The 22047-nt window shown below is 38.7% G+C and overlaps 1 protein-coding gene across 2 annotated transcripts; it reads right to left on the bottom strand.

The window, feature by feature from the left end:
• Nucleotides 1-2133: 2133 nt before the first annotated feature.
• Nucleotides 2134-19709, bottom strand: SEC24A (SEC24 homolog A, COPII coat complex component). 2 transcript variants are annotated; one of them, XM_039701331.1, is made up of 23 exons: nt 19664-19709; nt 18708-19229; nt 17168-17326; nt 15390-15467; nt 14908-15074; nt 14140-14312; nt 13061-13163; nt 12174-12300; nt 11733-11842; nt 11251-11363; nt 10564-10682; nt 9868-9923; nt 9358-9564; nt 8942-9062; nt 8250-8408; nt 7563-7736; nt 7375-7485; nt 6814-6989; nt 5701-5838; nt 3946-4050; nt 3713-3805; nt 3006-3109; nt 2134-2595 (listed from the first exon to the last, which is right to left on the bottom strand). In XM_039701331.1, exons 1-23 carry the CDS (start codon nt 19692-19694, stop codon nt 2481-2483), a joined length of 3261 nt encoding a protein of 1086 aa, XP_039557265.1. In that variant the 5' UTR covers nt 19695-19709; the 3' UTR covers nt 2134-2480. The 2 variants fall into 2 exon arrangements, with proteins under 2 accessions (XP_039557265.1, XP_039557266.1); XM_039701332.1 differs by lacking the exon at nt 19664-19709 and adding an exon at nt 19451-19468.
• Nucleotides 19710-22047: the final 2338 nt, after the last annotated feature.

Raw genomic sequence — 22047 nt, 5'->3', positions numbered from 1 at the left:
AAATGGATGGTAACAATGTTGGCTGAACACTAATGTGTCAAAATAAGAAACAGTTTTTTAAAAAGTGTTTGCCTACAAAGAGACACCTTTACCACACTTTACGGTGGTGGAGTTGTGGTGCTGAGATCTAAGTACCAGAACCACTCCTGCAGTCCATCTTTAGTGTCCTCATTTTTTAATGGCATGTAAAAAAGCAATCACAGGTGTGTGTGTTCCTGTTCCCTGCATTGCCATTACAGCAGTAATGCCTCCCCCACTGCAAGGGAATAAACAAACAAAGTTCAAGAGAGAATTTCTTCCAAAGTGAAGAGAACTCCCAGAGAGTTCATCTGACTCATTTGTCATGTTTTGCTCTGTAAAACTCAGGGACTCAACTTCAAACTTGTTAAGTGCCACAAAGACTGACATCTTCAGCCATTAGTCTGGTGGACATAAAGCAATGAGGCCATCTCCAGTATTTCTGTTTCTTTAAAAAAGGAATATAGTAGCAAAATACAGTCATAGGAAGAAATAGACTTTGGGTGGGCTATTTGATGCAAGGATGGTTTTCAATCCAACATCTGAGTGATAATATACCCAAAACACAAGGTTTGGGGCAGAACCTATGCAAGTGCAGAGGTTCCATTTATGTTTTAAATGAAGAGACCCCTTTCCCCCTCCCTGGGAGAAAAAAAAAAATCAGACTGTCAAAACTTAAAAGACACCTCTTCACTATGACTAGAAACTGTGCAATTCTCTGAAAAGCAGTTCAAGTAAATATATTCCTGTTTGCTACAGAAGCAGCAGACAGGGAAGCTTAAATTGGTTCTATAATAATCTTTTCATGCTCTTTTGGCCATTGTTCTGAACTTTAGCTTCTTGTGCTCAAGAACAATTTCTCCCAAGGAACTCCTCCCCTGAAGTGAGGCAAATCCTGACAATCACAAGCAGCTACAGCCTGAAATGGGAGCAAATGTTTACCCAAATGTTGACCCTACTGACATTTGGATCTCCAGACATCCTAAGCACAGTACATTTGACCACTCAAGTGTTTTACCTCTTCAAATCACCTGCCCCAGAAAGTAGGTTTTGAAAGACCTTTACATTTACCACTATTAAATAAAAAAGCAAACCAAGATTTTTCCATATGCAACACTTCCACGGCCATTGGAATACTGTAACTTAAATACTTTTTACATTGGTAGCTATCAATGACAGCTTAATCTTGAAAACAGAGTAATTATCAATACACCTCCATAAAATTATTTAAATATTTTTGTACATAGTTTTTAACTTCAAGTCCGATGCCAGCTTCAATCTGTAGCTCTGCAGAATCTCAGATATTTAAAGCTTTTATTTGGTGCACACTGGCCTTGGACCTGGGCTCATTACACAGCTGCAGCAAAACCTTTTTTTTCCTAAAACTTCAGGCATGTCTGCAACCATACACATATCTCCAAATTCAGTATAATAATTTTGTTCTTGGAAAAATAATTTCCAATTTTAATGTCAGAATATTCAGTGTTGCAGACCAACATTTGGTCTGAAGTGCTGCCAACAAACTTGCTTCAGAAACACACCAGATCTGAGGTGCCCAACATTCACTTAGAGTAAACAAGAGCCAGAAGTCTACTGAACATAAACCAAGCAAAATCTGAGATAACCTTCCTTGCTCTTCCCCTCCCACACCATTCATAAAGAGAAATTAAAACTACTCCTTTCACTGAAAAAAGCAAAGCTTACAATCTACCTGAATCTACTTCTGCTGCCAACTCAGCCAGAAACTTTTTCAAATCAGTCTCATGTAGGGCCCACTCTTCCCCACTGTTTTTAAAATTAGAATACTGACTTATTAAAAGCTTCAACAAATTCAGCCACCTTATCCAGGTTAAGCTCACCTTTAGTCCTATTAGCCATAATCCAATCCAAGCACTGGCTTCTACACTTCACAAGCATTTGTTCATTTCACAATGAACACTTCTTTCATTGCTACTTTAAGCATTAAGTTGAACATTGAGATGCTCTGTCTGTAATCACTGGATACACTTAGAATTTCCCTGCCAATCATGATCAGTATTGTGAGGTTTTATATCTAGCAGCAACAAAAAAAACCAAAAAAACAAAAACAAAACAAACAAAAAAGTTACAGAAATATACATTTTGAACAACAAAGAACTCTTTATTTTACAAAATGTATTTCACCTTTTCAGTATTGCCTTTGTAAATGTACTTCATGCTGCAACTACTTACAGTAAAAACACGATTTGCAGCAAATTAAAGGTGCTCAACCAGTTCCAACAGTTTGATTTTTTTTTTAAGGTACAATATTATGTAGTTGCACATTTGATTCTCAGATGTGGTCCTTTATTTGCTTTAGTTCGTTGAAATCACAGTGAGAACTTCTCATCAACTGCCTCAGGCCACAGATTTAATGAAGATATTACAAGCACAATCATTCCTTACTGCAAAATCTTTCCTTAAAGAAGCCAAAGGCTAGTGTTTCATTTATTCACTTGCTGCTGTATATGAAGGAGGAATTCATAGTATGATAAGGCTGATTCTGTTCTGTCTTCAATCATATTTTGCAGAAAACTTGATTTCAATGGACTCTCATCCCTTAAAAACAAAAATATAAGTGTTTGAGTGGAATTAACTTTTGCCATGGGCTACCTACCCTGCATTAATAAAGTTACAGGTCAAGTGGCAAGACATTTCAAAAGCTTAAGGACATATGAAAAGAGGATCTCAAATAGCCTTTAGTAGTGATTAATCCTAATAAGTGCTCTTACCAGCATTTATTTCATTTATCTGACATGACCTAAAGATTCTTCTGTGACATTTAGTCTTTTTTAGTCTTTTGAAATTCTAATTGGAGACAACTCATAAGTCATATCTGTAGTCACATCTGTCAGGCACTGCACACACTATTGTTAAGAATTCCATTAAGAAAGTTCAGTATATGATATCCAAGTATGTATTGTTAACAGGTTGCTACAGAAGCAAAAAGACTGTTAAAAACCACTTACTTTATTATATATAGTATAGGAAAGAAAGGTCTCTGTTCTCTCAGCCAAGAAATGAAATTTCGTGTTCTGATGGATTCTGCTGTTTCGAGTTCTGGGAGATGTGTCTAAAAGCCAAAGGGTTTCATTAATAGAAAATTTCCAGAAAAACACTAAAAGGAACACTTCAACTAGCCCAACTCATTAGGTATAAAGAAAACCCAGACAGATACATTTTGTGATGTACAGTTTCAGTCTTCTCCAGAAAAACACTAAAAGGAACACTTCAACTAGCCCAACTCATTAGGTATAAAGAAAACCCAGACATTTTGTGATGTACAGTTTCAGTCTTGTCTTCTTTGAAGGGGCTTGAAATAGTCAAGAGCACTAAACTCCTATCAGCAATTGGCTGTCAGAACGGTGATGACTGAGCTGTGATTGATTCCTGTTTTGTTGCAGAAACTAAAGGATTTCCCACTAACTCACTGTGCTCACTATTTGCAAGCATTCTTAGTCTGCTCCCACAGGTCTGAGAAACTCAATCACTGTCAGCCTCTTCCTACTGAGTCTTCATGAGAACAAACTCCAAGAGGTAACAGCAATTATTTCTTTCCTTGGATCTGGATCTATACCACTAGAGGGCTAATAGCTGAGTAGTGTATTTTAATTCTCATGCAAATGATATTCTGGCAGCACTGTATGTATGAGTGATGAGCAGAGCAAGCACATACCATATTCTGTGGTATTGAGCCGTAATTTGGAACTCCAAGGACTTGGCTGATAAAACCCTGCCCACAGTTCTTCCCGATCCACAGAAACATCACCTGAAAGACACCCATCAATAACAACATTAACCCAACCCAAACCACACTCAGCAGTCTCGTACATATTTTGGGTTCTCAGAAAGAACACACCAAGTAAATTTGGATACTTTTTTAACTCCCCCCCCCATCACACAACTTACAGAGCCAGCATCCATAAGATAAGCACCATCCCTACTCAACTTCTCCACTGACAGCTGGAGAAGGGGTGGCTGAGGTATAGTTCTGTCATTTATGTTAAGGGCTCCCTAAAACAAGAACGAAAAACAGTGGTTTACATCTTGATGCAAAAAACCAGAACAGAATGCTAAATAAGAGGAGGATCTATTACACTGAACACTGGAGCTGGATCATTTTTCTCAGTTTAGCTCAAGCCATACTTAAAGTGATAATTTACTTTATTAACTAGTAATTTACTAATAAATCTTAATGTTTTATTTAGGGTGGATGTCATCAAATGTATCTTAGTTAATTAGTTCTAGAACTGGAATATCTGATTTGTTATGTACCAAAGATGTGATTTCTAAAATTGTTCAGGGTTTTACATGTTTTGAGAACATTCCCTGTTCTCAAAACTACTTGATATTTTAAAATAAAGGAAGCTACAAAGGGACAAAAACCACATTATGATGTCTTTATGTGTGATTTTATAGCACAAGATAATGACACAAGGCAAAGGTGAAATAAGTTAGGAAAAATCTTTTCCCATCCATCCATAGCAAAGCACAGCTTCTCTCCAGAATTCATCAATCCAGTTCCAAATTACAAATGCATAAATGCAACAAGTGGGAGAATATGAAACATTACATTTTAGCTGTGCAGCTTTAATATTGAAAACTTGGGAGATTGCTAACACATTTACTTTCACATCACATAGATCTTTGGAATCAAAGAGATTATGTAGCAAGGCCAAGACTCACCTCATCTGTGAGAGTATCGACTCTGTACAGACTGGGATGTGTCATGAGCATGAGGTAAACAAGGGGCTGGTTTTTCACCTGACACATGGTAAAGATGCGTTCATCCAAACGTGTGTTTGTCCCAGTTTGAAATGCTTTCTGCAAACAATCAGGCATTTAGTTTAACCATTAAAGCAAGGCAAGGTAAGTTGCAAGATAAATTAGAAATAAACAGTAGGTGATGTGTCTTAAGTTTTAAAGATGTATCCTAAATCTTTTCTCATTGTATTTTACTTCTCCACAGTTCTCTTCGGTGTTTCACATAGAAATCATACAAGTCTCATTCCCATTTCTGGATTTTAGAATTAACCTTGACCTGGCACCATCAATCCTCTTACAGCTGAAATGAAAGCACCCTGAAATACTAACATACACCTCAAAAATGCTACTTGATGAAATTTAAAACCATAAATATTGGAGCACTTTACAACTGGCTTCAATGTACAGAATCTTAGGTCTGTATTAACAAGAAAGATATAGTAGTTAATTAGTTCTAGAACTGGAATATCTGATTTCTTATGTACCAAAGATGTGATTTCTAAAACTGTTCAGGGTTTTACATGTTTTAAGAACATTCCCTGTTCTCAAAACTGCTTGATATTTTAAAATAAAGGAGGCTACAAAGGGACAATAACCACATTATGATGTCTTTATGTGTATGTGGTTTTATAGCACAAGATGATGACACAAGGCAAAGGTGAAATAAGTTAGGAAAAAACTTTCCCCATCCATCCATAGCAAAGCACAGCTTCTCTCCAGAATTCATCAATCCAGTTCCAAATTACAAATGCATAAATGCAACAAGTGGGAGAATATGAAACATTACATTTTAGCTGTGCAGCTTTAATATTGAAAACTTGGGAGATTGCTAACACATTTACTTTCACATCACATAGATCTTTGGAATCAAAGAGATTATGTAGCAAGGCCAAGACTCACCTCATCTGTGAGAGTATCGACTCTGTACAGACTGGGATGTGTCATGAGCATGAGGTAAACAAGGGGCTGGTTTTTCACCTGACACATGGTAAAGATGCGTTCATCCAAACGTGTGTTTGTCCCAGTTTGAAATGCTTTCTGCAAACAATCAGGCATTTAGTTTAACCATTAAAGCAAGGCAAGGTAAGTTGCAAGATAAATTAGAAATAAACAGTAGGTGATGTGTCTTAAGTTTTAAAGATGTATCCTAAATCTTTTCTCATTGTATTTTACTTCTCCACAGTTCTCTTCGGTGTTTCACATAGAAATCATACAAGTCTCATTCCCATTTCTGGATTTTAGAATTAACCTTGACCTGGCACCATCAATCCTCTTACAGCTGAAATGAAAGCACCCTGAAATACTAACATACACCTCAAAAATGCTACTTGATGAAATTTAAAACCATAAATATTGGAGCACTTTACAACTGGCTTCAATGTACAGAATCTTAGGTCTGTATTAACAAGAAAGATATAGTCCTGGTTTGTTGGGACAAAAAAAAAAAAAGCTGTAAGTCAAAGCAGGGCTCACTCCTCCCACCTGACTGGATCAAATCCTTATCAAACCTTTCACATGAAAAAGCTCAATATGAACATGCTGGTTAATTCCTAACCAAGATGTATAAATCCAAAACTTCTTTTTGAACCAAGAAACCAGTCTGTCCAACACTTAAATGACTTCTTGAAATTGAAATTCAATTTAAAAATACTTACACTGAGCAAATACTGTGAAACGCTTTAAACCTGTTGCAAGAACAGCCAGCCAAGTCCCCCCTGTGCCACACCCAGCTCACATCCACACTGAACTGCTGTGTGGCTCTACATTTCCAGAGACACATAAAATTGAGATTCCTGAGAAACCACTATCAGCACCCTGACACATTCTCTTCACTAGTCAGTGTCTTTTTTATTTTGCCATTCCATTGCTTAAAACATTTATACTTGTGGTTTTATGCACACTTCTGAATTCCTGCTTTTGAACTAAATCATTCTCCACCAAAGAACTGTCCTTTTACTTCAGGCTGACCTGCCAAACAATCACCCTCTTGCCTGGCTTCCTTTCCCCTCTTACCTGTTTCAAGAGTGCCAGTATGTACAGCGGGAAGAGGCGCAGGGAGAAGGGAGCAGTGAGCCCGGGCTGCTGGATGCTCAGCACGGAGGAGCGGTAGGCAGCCAAGGAGTCGATCACCGCGTTGACCAAGGCGTCCCGAGCGTCGCTCAGCGTGGCGGAAACCGAGCGGTCCACAGCTGAAAACAGAGCCAGGCTCAGTGAGAGGGGCTCCTCCCTCGGCAGGAATACAGCCACACACATTAACTTCTCCCACTTTATCATACATGTCGATGCAGCTTAAGCTTTTATTACATTCTAGGGGAAGTGCTTTGGAAAAAAGCTGAGGACCCATGATGATGCACCAGACTAAGCCTAAGCCCAGGCGATTACACACAGCTGTACTGATCCTTCACCTAAGCCAAGCATTAAAACCAAAACTCTCTTAGGACTGCAAATTCGAAAGCAGTCTTAGAATGAGGGAGAATCTTTTCTTCTAATCCAGAGGATTAGACCTTTAAGGATAAGCTCAGACCTTTAAGGATACAATCCACACATATCCAAACAAGCTCTTAGCACACTCACCCATATTGGCTAAGAGCCCTGTGATGGCCTGCACATCTGCCCCTAGGTACACTTCACTCAGCGTTGTGACAACAGGCAAGCACATCGTGTGGACACGAATTCGCCTTTCACCTGCAAGGAAAGACAGCTGTAACCTCCACACTTGTTCCATGAAGCAATACTACAAATGCCACTCAATCTAACCTTACCTTTGCTGGAGGTGTACAGGAGAGCTGACTGGAAAGAAACAACTTGCATATCAGTAAGACTCTCTTCCACTGACATCTGCACAGCGTAGCCGGCATCTGGGTTTACGTTGGGTAATGACAACAAGTCTGTAGATCGTACAAAGAAGTTCCCGTGGAAAGTATGAATGGAAAGACCTACAAGATAATCATGAATCAGTTTGGGTTTTACAGCTGTGAAGTACAGGTACCATATACAGATCTGCCATCAATGTATGACTCTACTGGAATGTTCCCTCTCAGTGAAATACATTCTCTTCAGAAAAGGTAAATACTGCAAACTGACAACTCATCCAAAGAATCCCCAAAGTCTAGCAGAAAGTAGGAATTAGCAAGGCAAATCCCCTTTAGATATTTTTATGGTAGTAGAAAATATCTAGATTATAAAACCAGTCCCTTGTTGAAATAGTTCAGGAACATTTCCAGTTTTGGCCATTATAAACTGGAACCTGGATGCCAGAAAACACACTGCAAACAAGTCTTAAAAAATTGTCTTATCTCTGGTACTGAATTTTACTTTTCTAATTTTTGCCTTTTAATTATTTGAGGTGACAAAATAGCTAGAATACCAATGGAAACATTCCCAAAGAGCAGCAAACACCCACTTCCCTCTTCTCCACCCCACAAAAATCTAAGAAGGTGAATTCATACCTTTGGTGCATCTTATCCTCATGACAGCCTCAAACCCAATTTTTCTAGTTAAATATCGCTTCAGTTCCTTTTGCAATTTCTCCACCTGGACAGGGTTGTGTTTATGATGGTAAGACTGGTAGTAGTAGACACTACCTGCAGAATACCTTGATATACAACCTGAAACAAAACCAGTATACATTGGAGAGTGCAAACAGCTGCTGCTGCAGTCTTTAAAGTATTAAATTGTTCACACCTGCAAATCACTCAAATACAGAGACAAATGTAGCTACAACTCTATATTCTAATATGTGATAAATTTCAGGTGTGAAATCATTTTCCATTGACCTGAAATTGCTGTCACTTGAAAGTTTGGTTCAATAGAAAAAAATAATTAAAATGCTAATAAAACTTGCTCTAAAGGCAATGACACTGATGGTTAAAAAGGCATAAAAAAGGAAGAAACTATTTACACTACTTGTATCAGTAGCACAAGGATCCTGACTCACTAAGGGAGGATATGAAAACAAGTAGGTTAAATCAGGACTTAAAGATGACATTCTATTCACTATCACTGCTCAGCAAGGACAAGTTTGTATCTTGACACACTGGATTAATTCAAATCAGGTACATCTAGTAAATATTACTGTAGATTCTATGCACTTGCTCAAAATACAAGAGTTACATGCCCCAAAAGAGCTTTAATGACTTACCTAGAGAAGCCAAGTCAGAATATTGCCCACTAAGAAGGAATAAATCCACTGCAACCTGTTGCCCTGAGCAGTCCAAGGCCAACTTCTTGTAAAAATCAGTCGATGGTGTCAAATGTATATCCTGTTAACACAGTGGAGTATTACAAAATACAAAGGAAATTCAAATTGATTCATACATTTATTGCCTGTTTTCAGGGACACAATCAATTCTTCATCATTGATTAAAAATATTTTATTTTTAAAAATAAGCTAATTAATTTGTGTTTATATTGCTTGGTTTGTATTCTGTTTTTTTCTGCTACTTTAAAAGGAGCAAGACAGGCACAAAATAAACCAACCCAGAAGAGGAAATCCCAGAACCACCTACATGCACAGAACAGAGATGTTAATACTCTCAGCCTTTCTGCCTTCCTAACCTTTGCTGTTGCTCTTTGGTTTGGCTCCTCTCGTGACTTCAGTGCTCCCATCCCCAGAGATGGGAGCTGTGTCTGGAAGACAGTGATTCTACCTCCAGTGGGGGACATCAGCTTAAAGGCAGCCTGTAATGCAGGCCCCAGAGCACTCTGAGTTTCCAGGGACTTGGTAAACATCTGTGGCAATGTCTTCAGCAGATCTTGAATTAGCTACAAATAAAAAAACAGGATTAGACCTATGAGTCTTCAAGGTTTTCTATTTTATATAGACCCAACAGCTGAACATAACCAAGTATTAGCACTTCTAATATTAAAGGAGTAAAGAAAAAGTCCTAAAAAAACTGAAGTACTGTCTTGTATCAGGTTGGGAACATAAATAAAAGACCTATTTTCACCTCAAACCTGGCATTTGAACAGCTGGTGTTAATGAGCATTAATTAATCAAAAAATTACCAAACATATCCCCAATTATGTAAATGTCTCTAGTTATGTAAGGAAGTCCTTGCTTCTTACCTCTTTATTTTCATTCAAATTTACTAATAAGTTTTCTGGCATTGGTATAAATACATCTGAAAAGGAAAAAATATTTGAGTTATCTTTCAAAAACACACCAAGCTTTCCCTGCCTTTATTTGCCAACCATCATACTTATTGGAAAAAAATATACAGTATCAGTGTATTAACCCATGTAAATATAATTATGTGGATTTGTTTTTATCATAAGCATTCCTGTGGCTAGAATCCCATGTTACAACAGAAATCAACAGGGCTGAGGGATAATCAAGACTATTAAATAAAATAACATAGCAAATATTTCCAGTGTTCATTCTACCCTGCCCAATAATATCCAGCAAAAGGTGATTTGAAACAAAAGGCAGAAGGACAAGCACTAAGCACTAGCTACAAGAAAATCTACATAAAGGTATCTAGCATCCATATTTGGGATTTCAAGAGGAATCTAGAGATTTGTACAAATTAAACCAGAAGTTAGGAAAGCTGTCTTCATGTTTGAAGTCATGAGCAGCCACAGCATTGCTCAGACATCAGGGAGATGTCTTCATAAACAAACTCACACATATGGTACTTCTAAAGTCATTACTAGAGAGACTAATGGTGTGATCCAGAAACTCCCACCAGATATATATTTTTAAAGGCTGTCATAACCAGAAGTCATTAATAGGCACTGATCACAGAAATTATTTTTGCATACCTTCAATATCTGAAACTATAAGCATCTGAGGCTGAGACAGACCTTCCTGAAGACTGTAGAAATGGATTGTGCTGTCAAATGTTATGAAGCCTATTTTTGTTCTAGTGTTCCCAGGAAGCCTGAAAATGAGACATATGGTGTTCAACAAGATGAAATTTCATTTCTGCAGGCTTTTTTTTTTTTTTAAAACATCCACTGCATCTCTCTGTGGTTGTTACCAAGCAGTGAGTTTAACAGCTAGACCCCAAAAGCTTCACTAAGTCATTCTGGAAAGAACAAAAACCACAACAAAAAAGGGGCTCATGGTAGAGTCACCTAGCTGACAGGTGAAAACCTTTTAAGGGTAATCAGGAATGGAAGAAAAGGAATAAACAAACGCAAAATTCCAAGTAGTGTTTCTGTAAGTTCAAATAGTATGCATTTTATGAGAAGTTTATTAGACATATGACTCTTTTCAGCAAATACTTATACAAATTTCAGCTTCTAAAAAATACAATTCAAAAGATAAACATGATGTTTACATTTTTTTGGGGGACTGATGAAGCATATAGGAAAGAGTCAGTCTAAAAATCAAGCCTCAAAATTACCTTTTGTACTGGTGTAGCAGTAAAGGACTGGCATGTTGGTGTCTACCACAAGTTTCTTAAGACAAATGAAAATTGGAGATTTTAAGAAAAAAGTACTTACAAGTCAAGATTGTCTAACAAGGTCTGGCAGACTGTATTCAAGTATCCTGTCTCTATGGCATTGTGAGAGACATCAAACACAAAGAGGTACACGGGTGGCTGAGGTGGACGCAGCTGAGCAAAGAAAAGATAACCTTTAATTTTCAAATACACTGGGTTTATTCATTCTATTGCAAGTTTAAACTGCTAAAACAGCACACAGATAGCTAAAATTTCTGAATGCATTTGCCTATTATTTGGCAATACCAGAATTCTAGTTTTCTTCCAAAGACACCTAAATATTCCAAATACAGAACAACTTTAACATCATAAATGTTTAGAAGTGAACTCTCCGAGGTCCTCCCCATGAGTCCTCAGATACACTCCTTAAGGCAACAGCTGTTCCACTGAACTGGAAAGCACCCTCTGAAACAAAGCTTTCTCTGACTTCCCTCTGAAAATAAAACAAAGGGAGAGAATAAGTAAAAGTAAATAAAGACTTACCATGTATTCAGATGGAGCCATAAACTCAATAGTAGCATTCTGGACTTCAGGTCTTTTATGAGGTTCTCCATAAACTCTTGTCACAGGATTATACAGGAATTCTTCAGGAACTATGCAGATAAGTTTATATATTAGTATTTCACACTAGTATTGGCTGTGCTGCATTTTAAAACAAATATATCAACCCTTTTGTGGCTGTTGGGCAACACATGGACAACTACACCAGGCAGTGGAGTTCTTACACTTGTGCAAGGGTACTGTGAGGACTACTGGGGCTCATCCTGTTTCTTTAGGGACACCACTGTCACTGGGAAACATTTCTCATGACTCCCAGCACGACTGACAACAATCCCCCTACTGATGTGGCCAACAGCAGTCCAGTCTCAAAGGCCAAGGTGGGGAAGGTTAACTGCAGCACTCTGAAGCACATCTCAAACTCACCATCATTGACTCTGTAGCACAAATTGCATTTCCACCTCCTTTGGTCTAGGAAGCTGACAAAAGGGTTGATGTACGTCCGGCAGGAGCGGCATCTCACAATAATACTGGAAGTGACCACTGGCAATTGCTGGAAAAGAAAAGCTTCCTGTTTTAGAGCATCCTCACCCTGCAGCTGCTCATCTCTGGTAACAACTCCACCCACACTGTGCTGCCTAGTGAAGCAAAGCATCCTTGTTGAAAGGAGTACTTCTGCATCCTCACAGGATCACTGCAATTCCTTAGTAAGACAGGTAGGAACTGAACTCTAACATATTTGACTCTGTGGATTCCCTTTCCAAGCCTCTAAATTCTTGAACTTTACACTGGTTTAAGATCAAGTCCTGCACCCAATACACATCAAAAAGCAGGGGGGAAAAAAGCCCACACTTTGAAAAATCAGTTAAACTGAGAAAAAAACCCAATATTTAAGAAAGACATTGCTAAATTCAAAGTCTTCTGGCTATTTCATGACATCCAAATGCCTTCAACTTTGTCAAGTCCTGAATTCAGAACTAGTACTAGGTTTGAAATTAATAACTACAACTGATACGTGACAACCTGGAATTTAGGTGTTGTCCTCTATCACAGTCCAAATTCTGTGCTGCCTTTAAGCTTTTGGGTTTTTGAGGTTTGGGAAGCTTTCTTTTTTGTTAAGAAGTGAAACCTGAAGGTTTAAATATGGTAGGGAGAAATAATTCAGAAAAAATACAGCAATCTGTATGGAAATGTCAGTTACTATGGCAATTCTTCTGGGCCAAGATACCTGCCCTTGTTTTAAAATTCATTGTCTGGACTCTGTAAAGGCATAGTTGATATTTCAGCATGTAAATTTTGAATATTTCTCATACCGATAAGTCTTTGAAAGGATGAAGCAGGAGCCCCAAAGGAAGTTTGGCTTTATTCAATAAGGCCTGAGTTTGAGGAATGTTAGTCAGGGTACAGCGGAACAACCTACATGGATGACAAAGGGTTATTTTCAGAGGCTTTCAAATAAATTATGATTTCAGTAGTACATTTTTCTAGAGCTCTTAATGGTGAATTTCCACTTCCAGATGAAACATCTCTACCTCTCTCAAATCATTTTGTTTCTGTCTGAGCTTGACCCACAGTACCTATTTTGAGTTTTTATTTTATACAAATGCTCTTTACACAGAACTGAGTGTCATTTTAGTCACTCAAGTAAAAGTTAACCCCGACAATATTCAAATTTGCACCAAATCTTTATATACTAAATATTATTTTGGAATAAATCAGAATCAGCAATGTTTAAAAGGTGGTTTTAAAAACACAGTAACTATAAACAATCCTACAATCATGTTCTGAGTCTTGAGCACTCAGCAGCTTCCACAAGGTGCAGATGTATGTGGCAGTTTTGCAAATCCTGTCCAGCTTGTTTGCATGAACAACGTCACAAAGGCGCTGTTATTTCCTTTATCTACCATAAAAATATTTGCAAAGCAGAAGTCCCTGACTATACACAGTTTGGTTTGTCTCCTCAGAGAGAATAATTGATTAACCAACTGCCAGTCTCTTGTTTGAAATTTCTTTTACTCCATTGTTTTAAATGGTTACTTTTCAATATAGAGGCCACCCATGTTTCTTCAGACACAATCACTCTGGTGTACCTCATCTGACTGAATTAACTGCTATTTTATATCTTCTCATCCATACTCACTGCCAGGCCTAAAGCTTTTATATTATACCTATCTATAGCTGCCTTGTTAACATATTTTTCCTTATACTTTCTACAAAGATGATTTTCCCCCTTCAAAGTTAAACCCACTTACTGCCTTTATTGTAACAGTGAAGCCCATTTTCAATATCTTCTACTCATAAAATTAAGAAAATACTTTGTGAAATTATATTTATAAGCAGGAATTTATATTTCTATCTATTTTGATGTATTATAGCAAATGCATAATCTTACTCAGGATTGCAGTTGAGCTTCTGGATGTCTTCATGCAAGTTAGGGACAGGAGCCTTCAAAAGGGTGGTAGGCAGAATATTTCTTTCTTGAAGAAGATTCACAGGTCTTAACCCTTCCTGCTGTAGACTCAGGCCAGCCATTGATGCAGTTAAGTGATTAGTGCCCAGGGCAGGCTAGAGTCAAATCAAATTTCACAAATTAGCACCAGCTACTTGGATGAAACCCATAGTCTGTTTGAAATCACATCTATATCCCTTTCAGTCTGTTTTGCTCATGTACTAACTGTCATAGTATCAATATATTTAGAAATGCTGGTTGTCACATGAACTTATGCATGTAACATAACAGAGGAAAAAAGCATAAATTGCTAATAAAACTCTTGAAATACAGAGGCTCATCTGGTGAAAGTGTTGGTCAGTTCACTTTGAAAGTTCAGGGAAAAAAACCCAAACACTTCAGCTAACAATAACAAAGCCATGGAAGAGAAACATGCCAAAAGCAGCTGAAAGTTTCAAAAGAAACATCCTGAATAGATTTGAGGGTGGAACACTTCACAAAGAGCTGGCACACAGCTTTTCCAAACTGGTACCAAGGCACAGGCAAAAGCAGTAATTCTGGGCTATGTCTTTCCTGTTGAACAAAAGGTGTCCAAACAGGGAACAAACTAAGCAGCATCCTAGGGATGCACAACACCTACCAACATCACTTTTCTTTATCCACACGCCCCCAGCAGAGGCAGTACTGAGATAGAAACCAGACAACCTTTACCTGGTGGAAATGTTTTGATCCATCTGGATACTGCAAAGCAGATGCATTCACTCCTGGTGCTCCAGGTGCAGAAGTATGTTGGTAGCCTGGAGGTAAGGCAGGGTAAGAATACCCAACACTTCTATTCATCTTAAGATTCGGGGCTGCAGGAGAATGATGTGGAGTTGCTGGAAGCAGAGTAGACAGATACTTAATTGCTGAAGAACTGTGTCTTACTTGAGGCATTAGTACAACAGGAGAGCTGCCTGTTCAGTTTCTAAGTCTAAAAAATACAGCTGCTGTCAACTTTGTAAAGGGCTCTCACCTACTTTACATATCACAGGCAAACACATGCTAATTGTCAAGGCTTCAAATTTTGCATTTAGCTTCAAGACAGGCATTGAACCAAGTACATATGTTTGTACACAAATGCTTAAACTTCTATCTTTCCCAGACTCTTAAAAGTTCCATAATAACAACCACTTTTACTCCCAAAGCCTTACCCATGAGGCCACCACCTTCAATTGCATCGTAGCTGTTTTGCACTACAGACCCATCACTGGCAGCAGATCTGGCATCACCTTTAAAGAAAAACAACCAAAGGAAACATTTGCACAAGTTATGAAGAAGTTTTAATGAGGTAACTGCAAAAAATATCCTACTTGCTGGATGAATATTAAGGTAAGCATAGCTTGAATCTACTTTGGTTTTGACCCAGGATGAAACTGAATTAAATATACACTTTGTCCTCTTTCTCACACACATGCCCCTGGCAGACATGACCTCAACAAAGAACATTCATAAAACATCACAATCTTTTTTTTTTTTTTTAAGGAAAACAGAAGTCCCTATACTTCTGGTTGAATAGTCATTTATGACTCCTTCCAATTAGGGATTTGCCATAGCTTCCAAGCCAACATGCAGTAAAGGGTCAGGGGATGCTCCCTCCTCAGCAGAGGAAGTCTCTTTAGGCTAGCTGTAGTTTTCCAAGTCATCTGTAGCTTAGGTTTCCTTAGTAACCCTCAGCTTAACCCTGAAGAACTTTTTCCCCTGACAATTCACAGAAACACCAAATTCCCTACACATACACATTTAGTTCACTACTGCTCACCAAACAGCAACAGCTCTGACACAGTCACACACCAGCCAAGAAATTCAATCTAAGATAAGAAAAACCTTGAGACTCAGAGAGTGCTCCCAAAGGACAGTTTTTGGTAAGCCAACTATGTCTAAATATACTAACACAACTATATATTGCTAGGGACAAGTAGGTACTCTATTTTTATTACCATTTTTTATTAAAATCTCCAAAGATGACCCAAAAAAAGGAACTTACATTACACACTGAATCTTCCTAGCAGCAATCAACCTGCCACATAGACTAAACATTTTTATCTCTCCAGGGCTCTGGAAATGTTTCTTTTCATGATGAAAAAAATATTTTCTAAGCAAAAGCTGTTTCTAATGCATTTAATACACTCCAAACAAAGTTAAATCTGAATATACTATTCTTGTGCTCACAGAGCTACCACACATAAGAAACTGTCAATCTGAACATGCAAGGAACCAACAGCTTTGACAGAACTCTGTTTGTAAAAATAAAGCTGCCGACTCGCACATGGCCCCATCCAGCATGGGCACTAAATGCCAAACAACTGGAGTCTGTCTGACACAGAGCCCTGAGGAGCTCTTAAACAATAGCATATTTGTGCAGGGCCCACAGGAGACACTCAGTCAGGTATCTGTCTTCAACAGCTGGCACTTCACAGCCTCTAGTAACTTCCTTCAGCAAGCTAACAAATGCAAGATGTGTATTGCAGTGATTTTACACAGAGAAGAATAAGGTACAGCTACGTAAATAGCAAGGAATTGCAAGGTCCACATTTTATCTCTCCCTGTAGAATGAACAATACAGGAGTCATGCATGGACTTCTGTCCTAACAGCAGTCAGGAATGCAGAGAAATGAGATCCCTATCACTTTCCAATACACAAAAGGAAAAAAGCCAACTACATGCCAACTACAGCAGACACGGCCATGTCAAACAGCACTTGGAAATCTATTTTCAACTGTTAAATTTCTTAAATTTTATAATACATGTTTACAACATTTTTTCTTCTTTACAGGTCCTTGCCTACTCTTTTCAGATTCAATTATTAAATGTATTAGTATAAATTTTACAATTTGAGTTTCTAATAGAACAACATGCTTGACTTTAAAAGTTGCATATTACAGCAAGTTGTAGTGCTTGAATTCAACGTAAAGAGCAAATTGTTTCTTACCTTCTTGGTTTGGAGCTGATTTTAGCATAGACTGTGCACTGGGTGGTCCTGCTGCTGCTGCTGGTGGCCTAGGTGGACCACCAACTGGTGGAGGTCCTAAAGGTGGCCTTGGAGGGTGGAGAGGAGTTAAAGGCTGAGTCACTGGTGGAGGTGCAGATCCTATAAAGAGATTAACTTTTAGAAGGAGTTTAGCCCAGCTGAAAAAATCACAAAAGTTTTGTTACAAAAATGCACAGATCAAATTCTAAATATTCTTGTTATTCAGAGGATGAACAGCATGACATACATAAATCCTAACATTGGGTAGAGGATCTCAACTTCAAGTTGATTTCTCATTCTGGGTTCCTGCATTTACTGATCTCTTTCAGCCTTTTCTTGCTATTGTTGGCAAGAATTTCAAGATGTACAGAAAATATCCCAACTCTATAACCAAGCCTGGAATAATCACTAAACAAGTTTAATTAAAGTGATCATTGTTATTAAAAAAAAAAATACCAGGGAAATGGCTCAGGAGGATTGAATGGATATAAAAATTACTCATCCCAAACACTTGCTCTGATTTTATATGCCACTTTCCAAAATTTCTCTGCATTTTCCTCACTAATTCCAAACTACTAACCGTTTATTCCAATTAAGTGCCAGAAACAGTTTAATAAATTCTGCAAGCTTAAGACATTTTGAACAGCATAAGAAAATTAGGCAGGCATATAGCAAAAAAACTAGCATCAATAAAAATCTCTAATGAGACTAAAAGCGCTTAACAAGAAAAATTATTTGCTTTAACATGGAAAATATTTCTGTACCCAAGTCCTCTTTGCATGCTTAGTGAGCAAAAAACTAACAGCATACAGCAGTTTGGCAAAGAGAAACTTGAGTATTAACTGTTTCCACAATAATCACAAGTTGCACAATAGAGCTATTTTGTATTAGAAAAGCTTTTACCATTGCATATACCAGCAGTAAAGCAGCAGGAGCAGAGTCTCCTACTTTTAGAGTACTTTCTGAAGACTTACAATTATCATTAAATGTGAAAATTACAAGTTTGGGGGAAGGAACCTTTCCACTGAACTGACCTCTATTTCAACAGCACAGAATGCTTTTCAGTTTCCAGGCTGTGCTCCAGTTATTTGCATCAACCTGACAGGCTATTCAGAAAATTACCTGAATCAAGTGGTTGCTGACCATGCTCACTAAATAGAGCTAGTTTGCAATGGTGAAGTCCTGGTCTGAAACATACTAATGCTCCAACAGCTACTCCAGGAAATGGTGACAGTCACAGAAACAGCATCACCCACACACAGCATCCCAAAACAAGGGGACACCATTCAGGAGTTACCTGCTCCAGCCAGCTGAAACACCCACCCTGGGCACAGAACTTTCATTTCTAACCCAAAGAAAGCATCCAGGTATTTCTGATGGGTGTACCTGCTTTAACAATCTTCCACAAGCAAAATGTCACTGCAGAGTCAGTTCTACACTCATTATATTAAAAGGTTGTTGAAAAATGGACATCGGTAGAATATCACAAAGTTCTGATTACCTGGCTTCATGTAGCTGTTCTGCAGAGGAGGAGCCCCTGGAGAAGCAGCATATTGATAACTCCCTGCAGGATTTGTACTTCCTGGCAATGACGATGGTGGCTGAGCTGACCCTGTCCCAGGCACGTGAGCCAAATGGCTGCTTTGAGCCCCAGGTGGCTGGCTGACAGGAGTCTGGCTGTACTGCCAGTTTGAAAGCACCGGGGGGCTGGCTCCAGGGGGAAAGCTCCCAGCACAGAATGCAGCAGCGGAGTTCTGTAATGCAGGCGGCAGCACTTGTGGAACAGGACCTGGCTGTTGTACTGGTGACCCAGAGAAAGCTGCCACTGGTGGTCTGTTGAGAGTCTGGCCAGGTCCTTGGTAGTTGTTTAATTGAGAAACATTCTGAGAGCCACTATAGCTGTACTGTCCAGAAGACTGATGTGGAGGAACCTTTGCTGGCACCTGATGGGAGTACGATCCTGGAACTGCAGGGCTGTATCCCTGGCCATCTGGGGAATGCATCAGCTGATTTTGAACAGGGCCTGGAATGAAAAAAAAACTACACTATTTAGGAAGTCAGCGCTGTGTATCACTTTTGAAAATAAAAGATTGTTCTCGTGAATGTCTTTCCTCAGGATTTTATTAGTCTCCAAGCCATTTTTTATTTAAACCATTAGGTGTGACAGAAGTACTACTGCAAGGGACATTAATTCAGCAGTATTTTCCTATTGACACTTATATCTTTGTTTTGTTTTACAGTAACCTTGAAACCACTAAGCATTCCAGTACCATAAATGTTCCTGCATTGAAACTCACACAGGATCCCATCCAGTCTTCAGAAGCCCCCAAAAGCAAGCTGCCCACAGAGGAGCACTGTGCCACAGCACTGACACACGAGCAGACTGAAAGCGGAAGATCCATTGCGTAAGAGCTCCACTTCACACCATGGCTGACACCAACCTACACGTCAGCTTACCACAATGACACCCCCAGCCAAGTGCCAGCATAGGTCACCACGCTTCTTCTCAAGTGACTGAGTTAATCTATGAAAGTTTCTGCAGTTAATTTTAGTATGAGAACTATTCGTACACATACGGCTCATGTGAGTGGCCAGCTGGTCACCAGCACAGAATGAAGGGTAAGTTCATCATAAAGTAATTCAATCAGGAAAAAAAACACTTGACAGGTTGATGATGCTCTTTATGCATATGTTGGTTGGTATACATGAAGTAAGGTTTACTCATTTGAAGAAGAAAAAAATTGAAAAATGAGTTAATACCTCTCCAAAGAGTAAACAACGCGAGCAAGAACATCAGATTTCTGCTTTACAGAGGAACAGGTTGACAGAATCCCATGGGATTTCCAGTGCAATAAGAGCTCCATCAAGAAAGGTACTACTAGAGATTGTTCATATCATTGCCACAAAATGGACATGCTGAAGAGAGACTATCAATTTTTGAGTGGAATTCTTCTGAGCAGAACACACTAGATGCTGCAGGCCACAGCCAGCTATGACTCCTCCACAGCTACCAAAACACTCTCCAGTGTTGTATCATTCAGTTCAGCCAGTCACATTGTGGCTCTCCTCATCCCTAAAAACACAACTTAGATACTAGAGACATTCCACACACACAGTTACACATTAAAAAAAAAAAAGATGGCTGGTTTCCTATTAGAACATAATGGCTAAATTCTGAAAGGCAAGCAAGTTCACATTTCCAAGTTAAAGTAATTCACACATTTCTGACAATAAATTAAGCTAAATGCAGAATACATTGAAATTCTTAGTTAGAACAAACACTGCACTGATCATTCAGCTCCTCACTCCTTAGAAAACCTTAGGCTCTTTGTCACACAACTGTTAATTCACTGAATACTGCAGGTCCATATAACTACTACAATGAGTGATCTCATCCTCACTGCCTCTTCTTTGTGCATGAAAGGTACACACCATATTATTCTCAAACCATTAATTTCAACATGCAATTTATCATTCAGTTAGGAAATCCAGTTATACCCTACTGTCCTTACAATGCTGCTCATAGATATTTGTAATTAATAATTCTCTAAAATCAAGGGTGTTTAAAGAAAAAGCTCACTGAGATGGAAATGCTTACAGTTATGAGTAACCTTCAAAAATTACCCTGCAGTTTATCAGATGGGTTTCCTACTGGCAATTAAACTTGCTAACTTTAAAAATTATGAATTCTTATCAAATCTTCTGACTGCATCCACACAAACACTGATATAACATCATCACTACAAACTGTAGGAAAAATACGGAACAAATACAAATTGATTTAATAACTTGTTTTGTCACCTTATGGCATGACTCTATCCCAGGCAGAAATCAGAGTATTTGGATTGCTCTCTTATGCACTGTTTTCCCTGCTTAAGGATAAAACAGTGGGAGTGAGGTGATGCCAAAAACTGACCTACTTGATATTTTCTATGTCACTTTATGCAGAAATATAAACGGTCCAACTTCAATTTTTATTTTTAAAGTCAGAAGCACAATGAAAAATCTTGACATCCTCATGTAATAGTTCATGTTTCCAAGACAAGTCTGCACTAAGCTGCCAGAAAAAGCCATAGAAATAGCACTAAGGGACAAAACCCCTTTACAAAGAGTTTCACAGTGCACAAAAACTTTCCAGGACTCGCTGGTTGGCTGCAGCCAGATACTCATCTTGACATGACCTCTCCACTGAGACCCATCAAGGAGTATCCAGGCTGCCCAGCTTTTCCCAAATGCTGCTGGTTTTCTGTGAAACCAGAAACAAACAAGAAATTCTGTGTGGACTTAAGAGCCACTTCACCCACACAGCAGCAAAACAGCCAACACTTGGAGACCACTGAAAGAAATTAGTAATAGAAGAAAGGCCACCTATTTAACAGCAAAAGTCTCCTCTGCAACAACACAAGGCCATTTAAGGCTCTGAGAGATCAGGAATGGCTCCAGAATATGTATGAAGGTCGCTGGATGGTTTTATAAAACAGTCAAAGTACTAATGTGGACGGCCAGGATCGAAGTAATATTTTCTACCACACAGAATTTCACTGTCCCCTGCTCCAAGCCAGTCACTCAGCACATCACTTTTGCCAGCCACGAGCTCTCCCAGCTCCAGGGAGATGCAAAGATAAACACTCTGAAAAGTTACATCCCAAGAGATGCTGTGGAATCAGTCACCACCAGTGCCCACTTCATCTGAGTCTGACACACTGGGTTCCAAACCCCACGACATCAAAGTACCTTGCAAAGGTATCACATGAGAAGAGTGAAACAACCTAAAAGAATTGTTTCTCCTTCTTGCGTGCACTTCAGATCTCTCAACTGGAAAGCAAATTAGACACCTGCAA

This window comes from Passer montanus, unplaced genomic scaffold, assembly GCF_014805655.1.
Source record: "Passer montanus isolate IOZ18808 unplaced genomic scaffold, ASM1480565v1 scaffold15, whole genome shotgun sequence".
NCBI lineage: Eukaryota > Metazoa > Chordata > Aves > Passeriformes > Passeridae > Passer > Passer montanus.
This window is presented reverse-complemented; position numbering and strand designations above follow the sequence as displayed.